The sequence below is a fragment of the Podarcis raffonei genome, chromosome 5 (assembly GCF_027172205.1).
Source record: "Podarcis raffonei isolate rPodRaf1 chromosome 5, rPodRaf1.pri, whole genome shotgun sequence".
Classification (NCBI taxonomy): Eukaryota; Metazoa; Chordata; class Lepidosauria; order Squamata; family Lacertidae; genus Podarcis; species Podarcis raffonei.
In genome coordinates this window covers 51,686,178-51,700,242 of record NC_070606.1, presented here as the reverse complement: position 1 = coordinate 51,700,242, position 14,065 = coordinate 51,686,178, and the positions used below count along the sequence as shown (strand labels likewise).

The 14,065-nt window shown below is 41.0% G+C and overlaps 1 protein-coding gene across 4 annotated transcripts in view; it reads right to left on the bottom strand.

The window, feature by feature from the left end:
- Positions 1-14,065, bottom strand: part of ABLIM1 (actin binding LIM protein 1) — a 205,634-nt gene that overhangs the window by 155,495 nt on the left and 36,074 nt on the right. The window contains exon 1 of one of the 4 annotated variants that reach the window (XM_053389124.1): positions 7,011-7,157. The exons of the other annotated variants lie outside the window; for them this stretch is intronic. Coding sequence (XP_053245099.1) covers positions 7,011-7,050 — 40 coding nt within the window. The 5' untranslated portion in view covers positions 7,051-7,157. Of the gene's footprint in view, positions 1-7,010; positions 7,158-14,065 lie in introns of those variants that run through there. 4 annotated transcript variants of the gene reach the window in all.

The window sequence follows — 14,065 nt, the reverse complement described above, 5'->3', positions numbered from 1 at the left end:
TGCTGCCTCACTTGTGTTGAAAATTAGTGTGTGGATCATAAAGTGATACCACAAAATGAGAAACATACACAGGAGTAAGTGAAATGGCAGGTTTTACTGTACCAACTCAATTCAAAATGAGTTTTCAGAACAAGGGATGGGCAAATCTGTTTCTGTTTCTCTCAGTTTTTCATTTTTACAATCTTAAATTCAGTTCTCCGTATTTCCACATCAGCTTGCAATCTTTAGGAAAATTCTCCAGAAAATAATGTTATTTTTTCCATATGCACGCGCGCGCACACACACACACACACACGTACAGATAAGCAACTTTGCTTAATACATTTTTGCAAAGCAATTTCTCCTAATATAATGCATTTTGTATGTTATTTTCATAAATGTATGCATAATACCAATTTTACCTCAGAATGCACATTTTTGTAGATCTTATTTGGCTGGAGAACTGCATTGGAATATTTGAAGGCATGTGAATTTGGAGGCTGCTTGTGCTTCAGATCTTGCATTGCTTCGCAAAGTCTGAATTAGGTTGGTTCACCTTCAAATGCAATTAAATTTCTCCTCGGATTCAAAACATAGGCAGTGTTATTGTAGGGCAGGGCAAAAAGAGAAAGACAGTCTGTTCTCTGGGAAAAATCAACTTTCTCCGAGCTGGCAGAGGACCACGGGTAGTTCTAGGTGGTTTTTACAAGTGGAAACGAGGCTGGGCAGATTAACATTTTTCATGTGAGATAAAACTTGCTGGCCTGGAATCCACTTGTGCTTTATTGAACATCCCCCACTCCACAATTTCTGTAGTGCCAACACAGGCTAGATATGCCACTCCAACAACTAGCGTGTCAAATCACTAGACTTGGCTTGAGTTCAAATCTCTCTAAGTCCTGCAAAGGCAATGTAGCAAATCTACCAGCAAAATGAAAATGCAGTGTCTTTTCAGTAAGGCACTCTTCTAGTTACATTTTTAGGTCACAGGAAAGAAATGTGCAAGTAAATGCCAACTCTACTGCAAGGAGTCATGGTTCAAAGCACAGATATAAAGCAAGTCAGGAAGAAAAGGCTGCGTTGCTCGATTGGCCATAGGTAAAGCTGCCACCTGTTACAATTAAGCAGAAAAAAGCCCACTTGGGATGTCAGCCCAACAGGCTACAAAAGAAGTAGGATAAAGTATTCTAAAGTATTCTAGGTAGAAGCAGATTTCCTACAACTTGTGGATGAGTCCTCTGACATTCATAATCATAAACTGAATGGTCAAGAATTACATTGAACAACATTTTGCTGTACCAAGATTTGGATTCAGTAAAAACCCATTTGACTACTAGCCTGGACAACCTTCTACTCTGTCCTCATGGATCTTGATTCTATAGTCACAGATAAATATTATTCAGGGCCAGCTTTTAGCAACATTGCAAGCAAGATTTGGTAATTGAAGCAAAGTTCTTTAAATGAAATAGTTTGTCTTTTACGTTTCACTAAACTTTCAGCCTTGTTAAAGCTGTCAGGAGCATTTAGGTTGCTCGTACATTCTCACTAAATTTTTTTAGCAATGGTATTTGGCAACTACTCTTGCAACTTCAGGTCATCCCGTGTTTCTCTCCATCAGGCCACTGGAATCACTGATGAGACTAGCTGTGGACTTCCAAGATTCCTTCAAATATAATCCCCAGAACCATGAGAACTATAAATATTTTTAGTAAAATCTGAACCACTCACGAAATGTGGAAACTGATATGTGGAACACAGAGAACTTTGTTCATAATTCAGTCTAGATTGGTCTTCTTTGAGTTCAAAATAGAGGTACACCTACACAGAAATCCTGAAGTTAAAACACATGTAGATCTGATTCACATCCCGCTCCCGCAATGTATGTATTCCAATAATTAAGCACACCTGTCCAGACCACAGCACCATGTAATTACAGAATGGGAATGCACAATTCTGAGAATGATTTTTAAAAGCAGACGACAACCTGCCCATGGACATTTACCTGTTGAGAGATGATCATAGTAAATGATATTGTGCCCCCCTCCAAAAAAAAATCTATTTTGCCACCTGGTAGTACCCTAATTACCTGTTATATTTTAGTATCTCTTTTTTCTTTTTTTTTTCTTTTTTTGCCTGCCAGGGAAGAACATCCTGATACTTTCAAGTAATACTTTAGTAGGGAAGAAGTCATTATTTGTGAGGGTGCTGAGTTTTAGTGTACCAAGTAATTTTCAGTCTATAGAACCATAAAAAATGTGACAACTTGTCACCAGGAGCCAGTTATGTAGTGCATTAGACTTTACAAAGTACAAGAAAAGTTAATCCTTTGTTATCAAAGCTTAATTTGCTTGGAAGTTGTATCCCAGGATAACAGGAAGCTGGATGCACCGCTTTGATTCTGCTGATGTCACCAATATGAAGAGAATGCTGCTTTGTGTGAAGAGAAAGACTAAAATATAACCTTCTGGAGCGGGCAGGACTGTTTCTTAGTGGGAGAGTACATGCTTTGCATGTAGAAAGTCCCACGTCCAATCCCTGGCATCAGAGGAAGCAGATGAAGTAGAAGTCTGAAAGACCTCTACCTGAAACTTCCAGTCAGAATATAAAATAGTGGAAAGATGAAGCAATAGTTTGACCCAGTACAATACGGGCAGCCCAGTCCTACACACTGCTGTGTATCACAGTGTAAAATCCTATTCTCTACCAATGATACAATGGACAAAGAAAAAAGGTTCCTGCTAGTGTTCCTGAAGGCTATACTATCATATCCCGTGCTGTGATAGGGACCAATATCTTGGGTATGCTGCTGCAATGACTACTCTCTTCCCCTACTGTTATGCCTCTTTTATCCTTGACCACCCTACTCTTTAACTATGGTTAATTGAAATAAACCAATTTCAAAAAAAAAAATCCAACAAACCACAGTTAACAATAATCACAGTTCAGGATTCTGGATTCAGACAACACAAGCAGCTGTGCTTAATCTGAAACAAGACCAAAAGTTTCCAAATTCCATCTTTGTAGTAGCACTGGAAGAGGGGAAGTACATGAGCCCAAGGCCCATTCCCGCAGTATGAAGCCCTAGTTTTATCTGAATGAGACCTATGTGATCATACACAGGAGACAGATACGCATCAATAAACCCTTTAATTCACCATTATAATTCTGGGGGACACACCTGTTCAGGCTGTGGAATTTCAAGTTCTTCAAATTCAGTAGGATATTTGTCCAAGAATGACACAAGTCCACAATTAACACGAAAGTTGCTTTTAAGTTATATTCCAAATATGCAAGAAGAAAAGCTAATTGGGGAGCTTCTTGTAGTTGCACTACAAACATAAGCATAAACTAACCCAGGAATTATCAGCTAAAATTCTAATGCTCTTAGCAGATGCTGGGTATATTTTTGTTCTGGAACTAGCTTGGCAACATCCACTTATTTCTCTTTAACTACAAACAAGCCACAAGCCAATCTTTACTGCTTTTTGCTGTCCTTTTTGTGATGCTGCCAAATACTTGCATTACTCCCCCTACCTCCCTTAAGTCATCCAACTGACACACAAAATAATTTGAGGGTTGTTGTTTTTCTTCCACTGAAATCATCAAAAGCAAACACTTCACACTGACACTTCACACTCAAAAAGAAAGGTTTTGCATATGCTTTCACTGCCTCAAGTGTCTGGAAATGAAATTGTCAAACTGTCTTGTTACTGAAGAAAAACAATACATGAAAGGGAATACATCTGTTTCTCGATCCCCAACTCAGTGAACTGAAAGAAGAAAATAATTGCATTATATACATGCCCTTTTTCTGTCATTAGAGATGCTGCACAGAGAAGGAATCGTACTACTTTCCCTGCATATGCAGATGTAAATCTACTGCACAATAACCCACGTTATATGGCAGGCTCTCTTTTTAATTTAGCATATGGTCAATCCAATTCCTGGCTGCTAGGCAGAGTGTTAAATCACCTGCTTGCTATTGGTGCCCAGAAGCTGATTCGGGAGCTGGTGGTTAGCTGGTATATTTTAGCAGAGCGGCGTCAGAACACATGTCTTTGCATGCTTTAGGTCTAAAAGCACACCCTATATTACTTCATCTGCAAAACAATTACCTTGTTAAACTACTGGAAAATGCCACGCCTTCAAACTGTTCAAAAAGACAAGAGACCATTCACACCAGAACCATTTATACTGCAGCTCCACATTCATTCATTCATTCATTCATTTGAAAGTACCAATATTATCAGTGAACAATCAAACTGGTAGCATTGTACCTACGTGTTTCCAAGTGAAAAATGTGGAATAAACTGTTATTTTTGCCTACACTTTAATTACGTCCCACCAGTTGTATTCCTCCCAGTGCAATAAGTATTATTTTTTAAAGACCTGAACTCAAAAACTTAAATCCATCACTATCCAGTGTGTCATCTTAATAAATACATCACATTATGAAACTTTCCCTTTTTTGTGGGAAGAAACAATTGTTTCTCAGAGCTTCATATTTCAAGACAAGTTGGAGCAAAGCAGGTTTCAGCTGAAAGAAAAGCAGTTTATCCAAGGGAGTTATGGGATCTCCTCAGGAAATATACAAAGCTGTCTTATACAAATCCAACTGCCTGTCTAACCCACCGTTGCCTTTTCTGACGATGCAGGCTTCCAGGGTCTGAAGCAGAGGTCTTTTCCTAACACTCACTACCTGATCCTTTTACTAAAGTGACCAGGGATTGAACCTGGGGTCTTCTGCATGCAATACATGTGCTCAACGACCAATCTATAGTTCATCCTTCCCTAGTAATATTTCAATAAGAAGTTGTAGGAAACTGCTTACGTCCAAGGAATGTTGTTGTTGCATGAATTGGTCCAGATGGCCAATATATAGTATATATAGCCAGGCCAAGTTGAGTTTTCCCATTAAGCCAGCCTTCACCAACCTGGTGCCCTCCAGCTGTTTTAGACTACAGTTCCCATCATCCCCTGCCACTGACAGCTGTAGTCCAAAACAGCTGGAAAGCACCAGGTTGGCAAAGGATGTAATAAGCTTTCAAGTCAGAAATATCAATACATAGTAATTCCTCTGAAAACATAAAATGATTCTAGATTCCTCCTGAGATAATCTCACAGGAACACTACACTTTTGTAGTACAGTTCCCTGGTATGAGAAATCATCATCATAGCTACAAAAACTAAGCAAATAACAGGCGTGACCTGACACTTGACTTTCGTACCCATATTTTAAGCAAACTCTAGGTGCAATGCAAAAGAAAACTCTTGAATGCTGAAAGCAACCAGATTCTGGACTCCATATCTATAGTTATCAGGCATTTTTGGAACTCCATTGTAACAACCTGCCTGCTCTGCCACACTGAGAATAGAACCCTGTGCCTACCTAGGACTAAGTGTCATTGAGCTGTATTAGATTTATTTCTGAGCAGACATAGGATTGCACTGCAACTCATACATCTGGATTAGAAAGCATCACAAGAGGAAAACAGGAGTGAGAAGAGTACAGCATAACAAATTTGCCTCTAGATCAGTGGTTTTCTACTAGTGTCGTGGTACCCTGGGGTGCCTTGAATGATGGTCAGGGCAACACTGGCCTCTGTCCCTCTTTCCTTCTCTCCCTCCTCTGATGCCTTCTCACATCTCTGCCTCCCAAAGGCTTGCACAGCTGTTTATTGCAGCAGCCCTGGCTATAAGCTCTGCAAGCAAGGTCTTCCACTACAGTAGTGGGGCTTTGTACCCCCCTCCCTGTTTGCCCCACTCCCAAAATGGCTATGGAAGCCCCCAGAACAGCACCCAGGGGGAGGAGAGAGGAGATTCTTCCATCTGGCAAACTGAAATGCTTGTGCTGATGTAACAATCTCCTTAGCACTACAATGAATTCTTCCCAAGTGATCAACCACCACACTGGTTTGGCTAGTTCTGTTTGAAGAATGAACTTTCCATTCAAATGATATTATGTGTGCCGTTCAGACCTTGGCAAAGATACCTAGAAATCAGCAAATACACTTTACAAACTCTGGCACTTGTAATGGGAATGTGGTAGGTACTTCTCTAATAAGCAGAGACATGCATACATTCTGCACTATGCCTGAACAAATAAAGCTTACAATATCTGAGCCAAAAGGGAAACGTGATCACGTTAGGCACACCTGTTCATCAACTTGAAACCTGCCCAGTTACCATCATACAATCTTACAAATGTGAACATTTGTACAGGGGATTTGTACAGGGGATGGTGGTGGTATGAAGAAATTATGCACAAATTATTCATGTGGTGAACCCTTACCGTAGCCATTCCATCTCTGATCTATCCATGCTTCTCCTAAAGGGAAACTCTTACAATATCTTTAAAAAGCATGCCTCAGAACTAGAGTTTCTAACATGGCTTAATTTGCAGAATAATTGGCTGAATAAATAAAAACAGTTTGCTGGTGAAAATGTAGGCTGCAACTCACTGCTGGTTAACACCAAGGGTAAAGAATGTTTTCACTTGGTATAAGATTTGATGAAGGGATTACTGTATTTCAGTCCATTTTCAAAGACAGTAAACTTTGCTCCATATATAAATTGAGCTCTAAATATAATCCAATTTTAACTACTGCATATGTTGAAAACTTGCCTGTCCTTTCAACAGCAGCAGTCAGTTCAAACCTAATAATGTTCAAGCTACGGTACTTGATCAATCATCCCAAGACATGCAGATCAGACATGTCTATTGCAGAGGACGAGGGGGGTTACTTAACAGTTGCTATACCTATAAAAAGTGCTTTCCTTTCTGCTAAGTTCGTAATGCAAACCAGATCTACCATTTCAAAACAAGAACAGTATGTACTTGCACAGAGAAACAGAGTACTCCTGTTAAGAATGTAACAACCCATATGAGACACACGCCTAGTTTAGTCCAACAAAACTTCCCTAATTTGTTTCCTGTTTGAATAAATCAAGAATAACATCCTGTACGCTGTTTAAACTATACCGTATTGTGAGACAATTTACACAGCAGGGCAGGCTCAGTCGGGACGGACCTTGACCATTTTCAGAGCTCTGATGTATTTGTAACTCCATTTGTATTCTCCAGATGAAACGTCTCCGCAGCTCAGAAAAGCTATAGTTTCCTCAAGAACAGAACGGAACAGCTAGTCCTTTGGAGTGGCTGCTCTTCCTCTGGCTCTTTCCCTTTCCCTTGGCGAGCTGCTCAGCTCTGGGGAGGTGTGGCCATGTCAGGCAGGGTGTGCCGCTGCTGCTCCCAAGTAACGTTAAAAGCACAGCCAAGATTCGATGCCCTTTACAAATCTTAGTCATCCTGATCACTGATGCAGAGAACACCTTTGGAATGAATTAACATTTTGATGAGTTAACATTTTGCTTTGCACACAGAACGCTAACAGCTAAAGGAAGGAGGGGCAAATTGCATTAGGAGAATGACAACCGACAAACCTCCATTCACCAGCCCGAGGAAATAGCACAAAATTGTTGATATTGATCAAGAGGTTTCCTGACTTGGGTAAGGGGAAATTTCAAGCGTTTGAGCTGGATATTAACTCCTGGAGCAAAGTCTGTTGCCTACAGGACTCATTAGGTCCGCTGTGCCCTCCAGTTTTCTGTGTGTGTTGGGTATGTACCTGAATGCACCATGAACACTGGGTCCAATCCGCATTTCATCACCAGTCCCCACTCATTGATGACTTTATTTTAACCATTCCTACTAACTTTCACAGGAAGAAAGGCACATATTATTTTTATTCACTTAACCACTGCACTTATCAAACCTAAGCTTGAACTCACAGAAGGACAACTCCAGTTCACACACACACACACACACACACACACTCTATAGGGCTCAGCATCTCCTAACTCAGCATCTCATTTCTTTTTTAAGCTTTCCACTAGACAGCTGTTCAACATAACGTAGTCAATAACTGGGGTTGTAGTGTGTGGGGAACCTTTCTCTGCAATGAGCTTGACACCATGAGTTGGTTACCATTGGGTGGCCTGACTCCATCTTCAAACTTTTGCACTGTAGCAGAAGGGTAAAAATCTGAATACATAGCAGAACAGCCAGTTTATGATAGACCAAAGGGACATGGAGAACAAGCTGAAGGGTTCTATGTGAACACCTGTTTACATGCTTTTGTAGTAGCTTGATGTTAAAGAGAAGGGGTGAGGAAACTGTGGCCCTATACCTATAGGGCCACAGTTTCCTCACCCCTTCTCTTTAACATCAAGCTACTACAAAACACCTGTTAATGGATTACAGCTGCCTCATCCTTGACCATTGGCTGTGCTGGCTGGTGCTGATGGAAATATAACATATAGTCATATAACATATGAAGGACCAAAGGTTCCCCTGAGATAGAGCATGCTGGTACCACTTCAAACAAGCTTAGCTTGTATCGGTGTGGCATAGGGGGGCATAGGGGACTTTGTCTGGGGCTCTTTCACTAAAATCAAATAGGGAAAATGGGTCAAGTGGTGCTCTTGAAACAGTCAATAGCTTCCAGCTTTTAAAGTTGTGTGTAAATCAAAGCAAGAGAGAGGATACACAGTTGACAATGAGCTCACCTCTGTCACCTAGGCATGAAGGTTTATTGCCCATCCCCAAAATAATGAACTGAAGCCCTGGGAATTAAGAGCAGGGCTTAAACAAAGCAAGACTGGGCAACTTTTGGGAGGTGTCTGTTGTCACCAGGGCCCCTGGATTTGTTTCAGGCAAGTATTGTGGGCGCTTAGTCAGGCAGTGCTACAACTTTTATTATACTAGCCTCCAGCATGGTCCACCCAGGGTGTTGAATGCTCTTTTCCCTCAGCTCCTCTATTGCTTCCAGGTAACTGGCAATACCTGTCCTACCAGTTGCCTAAAGCAACCTCCTCTTATAACTACAAGGGTGGCCTATATTTCCTCCTTATGTTCACAGCAATTTTGTGAAGCAGGTCAGGCTGACAGGCAGTGACTGTTCCAAGGCCAGTCACTGCACCTAAAAAAGGATATTATAGAGTTGGAAAGGGTTCAGAAAAGTGCAACTAAACTAAAGGTGGTAAGATGTAAAGGAAAGTGAGCAGCCAAGACCCTTAATATTCACACAGACCACCCTCCACTGTATTTTTACACAAAGAAGATTCCAATTAAGCACCAGGAATAACTTTCTGATGGCAAGAGCTGTTCAACAGTGGAACAGATTCCCTCGGAAGGTGGACTTTCCTTAAGCAGAGGTTGGATGGCCATCTGTCATGGATGCTTTAGTTGAGATTCCTGAATTGCAGGGTCCCTTCCAACTCTACAATTCCCTGATTCCATTATAACATCTGAAGGCAGCCCTGTTCAGGGAAGTTTTTAATGTTTGATGTTTTGTCACATCATCATCATCATCATTATTATTATTAATATTCTGTTGGGAGCCACCCAGAGTGGCTGGGGAAACCCAGCCAGATTGGCGGGGTATAAATAGATAATATATTATTATTATTATTATTATTATTATTATTATTGCTGCTGCTGCTGCTGCTGCTGCTGCTGCTGCTGCTGCTGCTGCATGTTCCTCAGGCTGTTTAAAAGAATAATAATGAAATGTACTGATCCTGCTGGGATTTTTCTCTCTGAAGTCAGGGTTCCAGAAAAGTATAACAGTTCCAGAAACTTAAGACAAATAAATCAGTCTCCCATGATTAAAAAACACACCAAACCCTTCTGTTAACAAGAATAAGAGAGCCAAGAATGGTGGGTAGGTTGTATAATTTGTTTAAGCTTCCAATACTGACCACAAGGCCATTTGTAATCTTCTTTGCTGCTTTTCCATAGTTATGCACAGCTGGCGAGCCAGCCGATGCCAACTGCTTTTCTTTAACTGGGCACCAAGAAAGGGGTCACAAGCAGATAACACTGAGATATAACACTTGGATGCATGTATTGTGTGACACAGGGTTTTCTGCCATGAAATCCAACACTGCTTAAAGTCCTTTCATAAGCTAACTCATCCGTATTTCACTTCTATTAGTATCTTCTTGATTAAACAGTAAGTTCTTGGTTTTGGAAAGGGAGGTGTTTTTCTTCAAGGAACATGTAAGGAGTTTTATTTCAGGTATACAAGTGTGACTGCAATACCTTGATTGAAAATTAACGCACATCAGAACTCAAGGCTATGTTTGATTCATGAGCTCTTGCAGGTCATCTGTAGAAGGCCATACATGGAACAGGCTTAACTCTTTGATGAAGCAAGGTATGGCATGGCTGTGATGCAAGCAAACACCACTCCAGACACACTGTAGACCCCAACCACCACAGTGATGTAACTAACTAGATCCAAAGAGGGTGGTGACAAGTCAACATGAGACGGAAGGGGAGTGCAAGAAAGCAGCTGTAAATAGGGACAGACTTGGCCCCCATTCTTAGAGTAGGGGGACAGAACACTTAAAGTTAGTATAAGGCACATAGTAGGATAAAAGTAAAGACAAATAGAACTACTTGCATTCTAATGGAGGCATAGGCAAACTCAGCCTTCCAGATGTTTTGGGACTACAATTCCCATCATCCCTGACCACTGGTCCTGTTAGCTAGGGATCATGGGAGCTGTAGGCCAAAAACATCTGAAGGGCCAAGTTTGCCTATGCCTGTTCTAATGGAACTATGCATATAGGTGCTGTAGAACCAGCACAGAAGGAGAAAAGCAATATATAAGAAATGCAAGCACATATTATGCAAACAAAATGGACAGATTTTCTATTTCAGATAAGCCCCATAATAAATGAATCATGAGAAATGTCCCTAATAAATATTTCCAAGGTAAGAGATATATTTTTCAAATCATGATAATCTACCATAATGCAATGCGACCAAGCAGTAATATATACATGCTTATTTCCACAGTGAAATATGAAACTCCAAGAAATAACTAAACCAGAAGCTCTATCTTGTTTCATTTATGTTTGCCCATCAATGACCCAGTACTAATTGTTTCATATTTCTTATGCATACTCACTTCCTCGAAGGACTACTGTTTAGATGGTGCGTTTTTAAAAAATAAAATGGCAGAACATGATTATAAAAACTGCTATTGCATATATTTTTAAAAGGAATAGATCCCCAGATGCCTCCATGCAGGGTGGGTGGAGGAGGGAGAGGGAGAAGGAGAGTACTCACTAGTACAGAGTGCCAGCACCTCATATTTTAAAACAAAAAAGCACTGCCTCAATAAGAACAGCATAGCTGCCAGATATGCAGGGGCAGAGGAAGGGGATGTGGTGGGGGAGGCTCACCCCGGGTGTCATTCCCGAGGGGGTGACAAAATGGCACACTGCGGGGGGCAGCACTTACCGCGAAGCCTGGCCTGCAGTGTGCCCAAGCCACGCATCTCTCGGGGCCCCGCGCTGCCCAAAACGGCAGCGTGGGGCTTGGGTCCGCCAGGCGGACTCCGTGGGTGGATCGCCACGGCGCCCCTGTGGGCGGATCGGCCTGCCCCTGCCACTCTGCATGCTGGAGCAGCTAGCTAATTCCCTGCAGAGCTGTGCAGAGTTGGTCAGGGTCAAACACACAACATATCCAAACCAGGAAAATCTGCTATTCATTATTTTTAATAATAATAATTTATTATTTATACCTCACCCATCTGGATGGGTTTCCCCAGCCACTCTAGGTGGCTTCCAACAGAATATTAAAATACAACAGTCTATTAAACATTAAAAGCTTCCCTAAAATGTTCCATACATGAATATATATTGATTCATAGAATTAATCATAGAATTGTAGAGTTGGAAGAGTCATCTGGTCCAACCTCCTGCAATGCAAGAATTTTCTGCCCAACATGCAGCTCAAACCCACAACTCTAAATTTAAGAGTCTCATGCTCTACCAACTGAACTATCCCAGGAATGATCATCTTATTTATTTTCAAGGGGGTTAACAGTCAGAATCAGGAACATGACATGTCTATAAAGTTTAAAAGAAGTTTTCCAGACTAATATGGGGGGCTATCAAGTCAAGGTTAATGGGATGCTGCTAACTTTGGTAGGAAGTAACCAGATGGGGAGTGATGGATAACAGAGGACAAGACAGGAAAGATATGAAAGCAAATCATATGAACGTGATGTGGTGCAGACATCCTCTCTCAGCAAGGTTTTAGAATCAGTACATAACGTAAAGATTGGCTCAAACAGGCAGAAACTCAGTTGTTGGCGTCCGTCTGTAGTTTTGCACAACATAGCTCAGTGTCCTACAAATTCTAACTGTGAAATAAAAACACTAGCTTACCACCCAGCCTGTTGTGAAGATGAATGAGATAAGATCTGTAAAACATTTGGCACAGTAAGGAGTCACAAGGAATAATGAACAAGTGCAGAAAAACCTGCTTCTGCAACTACTGTTGCCTAATAATTTTGCAACAAATGTTGCTTGCTAGTTATGTGCATTTCTAAGCAGCTGCATCACCATCAGTGGAATGAGCTGACCTGTAATAAAGAAAGAATGACTATGCTTTGAGGATCCACACTGTAAAATATTTTTTCTTAAACTCATTTAGAAATATTCTAATGATGAACCAAAATTACTTCTATGCTGCAAGGCCATCTTATCCATCCTTGCCTTTGGCTGAATCCTGTTGTGTTGTTTTCATTAAAATGTTATAATAGCTGAAAGCATTATAATTCATGAATTGGTAGCAAGACACATTCCATTTTTTATTGTTTGAATTAAATAAAACACACAGAATGGTGAGCAAACTAGCAAGAGTCAAGCTTTGCTCTTGGGACCTCTACCAGTCAGCCTGCCTCTTCTTTTTCCTGCTTAATGTCTATTCTCTTGACCATGGGTAGGCAAACTAAGGCCCGGGGGCCGGATCCAGCCGAATCACCTTCTAAATCCGGCCCATGGACGGTCCAGGAATCAGTGTGTTTTTACATGAGTAGAATGTGTACTTTTATTTAAAATGCATCTCTGGGTTATTTGTGGGGCATAGGAATTCATTCATATTTTTTTCCAAAATATAGTCCGGCCCCCCCCACAAGGTCTGAGGGACAGTGGACTGCTGAGAAAGTTTGCTGACCCCTGCTCTTGACCAATCAGATTCCCTATTTGCTTGTCCATCCACCTGTTTGCCTACTGCTCAGGCTAGTCCCTCTCCAGATACATTTATTGCTTCACATGCTTGCTTCAAAGGACACTTATTCCACACTGGTACTCCTGTAGGCTGGCTCTGGTGGTCCGTTTACGGTACTTCCATTCCTATCCTACTAAGGATTGTATCTGAGCTTCTGCATACAGTTACTGCCTCCATCAAAAAGTACAGTGTTGGCTATTATCAAGTGTTTGCAATTTAAGGGACAAGATGAGTGCAAAATTTTGGTTATGAATCAACATCGACCTATGTTAAATTTGTATGCTCTTTTTATAAATATTGTAGCATGGCTATGTCCTGCTCACTTAAGTATTTGCTAGTTTTTAAAGCTGGAGTCAGCTTATTCTGAGCTGTCTTCATGCCCTTCAAAGTTTCTTCAGGTAAGGAGAAATCACAGTATGATGCTCTCCATGGTCATATTGATTACACACTCCTGAAAGCTCTTTTAGAATTAGAAAAGCTATGTTATTTCCTTTTGATTGAACAATCATGGCTTATCATGGATTTGTAAATAAGCCAAGTAAACAAGTAAATAAACAAATGGCCATGGCAGATATCAAAGCTTAATGACACATAATTCATTTCCAAAAAGGACATAATGTCCCATTCAATGCAGCTGATGTCTTATCCTTCCAATGGTATCCATCAGACCAACTGATCCTTATATGGGTCTGCAAAACAATTTATACATTATCAGTGAAGTGACCACACAGCATGCTTCCTCCCCGCAATGCAACATTTGTTCCTTCATCAGCTATGCCAACACCACAAGCCTATAATTTGCTGGGCCACCAATCAAGTGCTCAGAATGAACCATGTTGATCTTATGCAAGAGGGGTTGTCACAGAGCATGGTATTATGCCAGCACTAGAGGGACATTTTTCCAATGTTGCTGGGAGATCACTAGCCCATGATGGTATGCCAAAATACCTAATACGTTGGACGCTCCAGTTATACACCCAGATTATACTCTCCAAA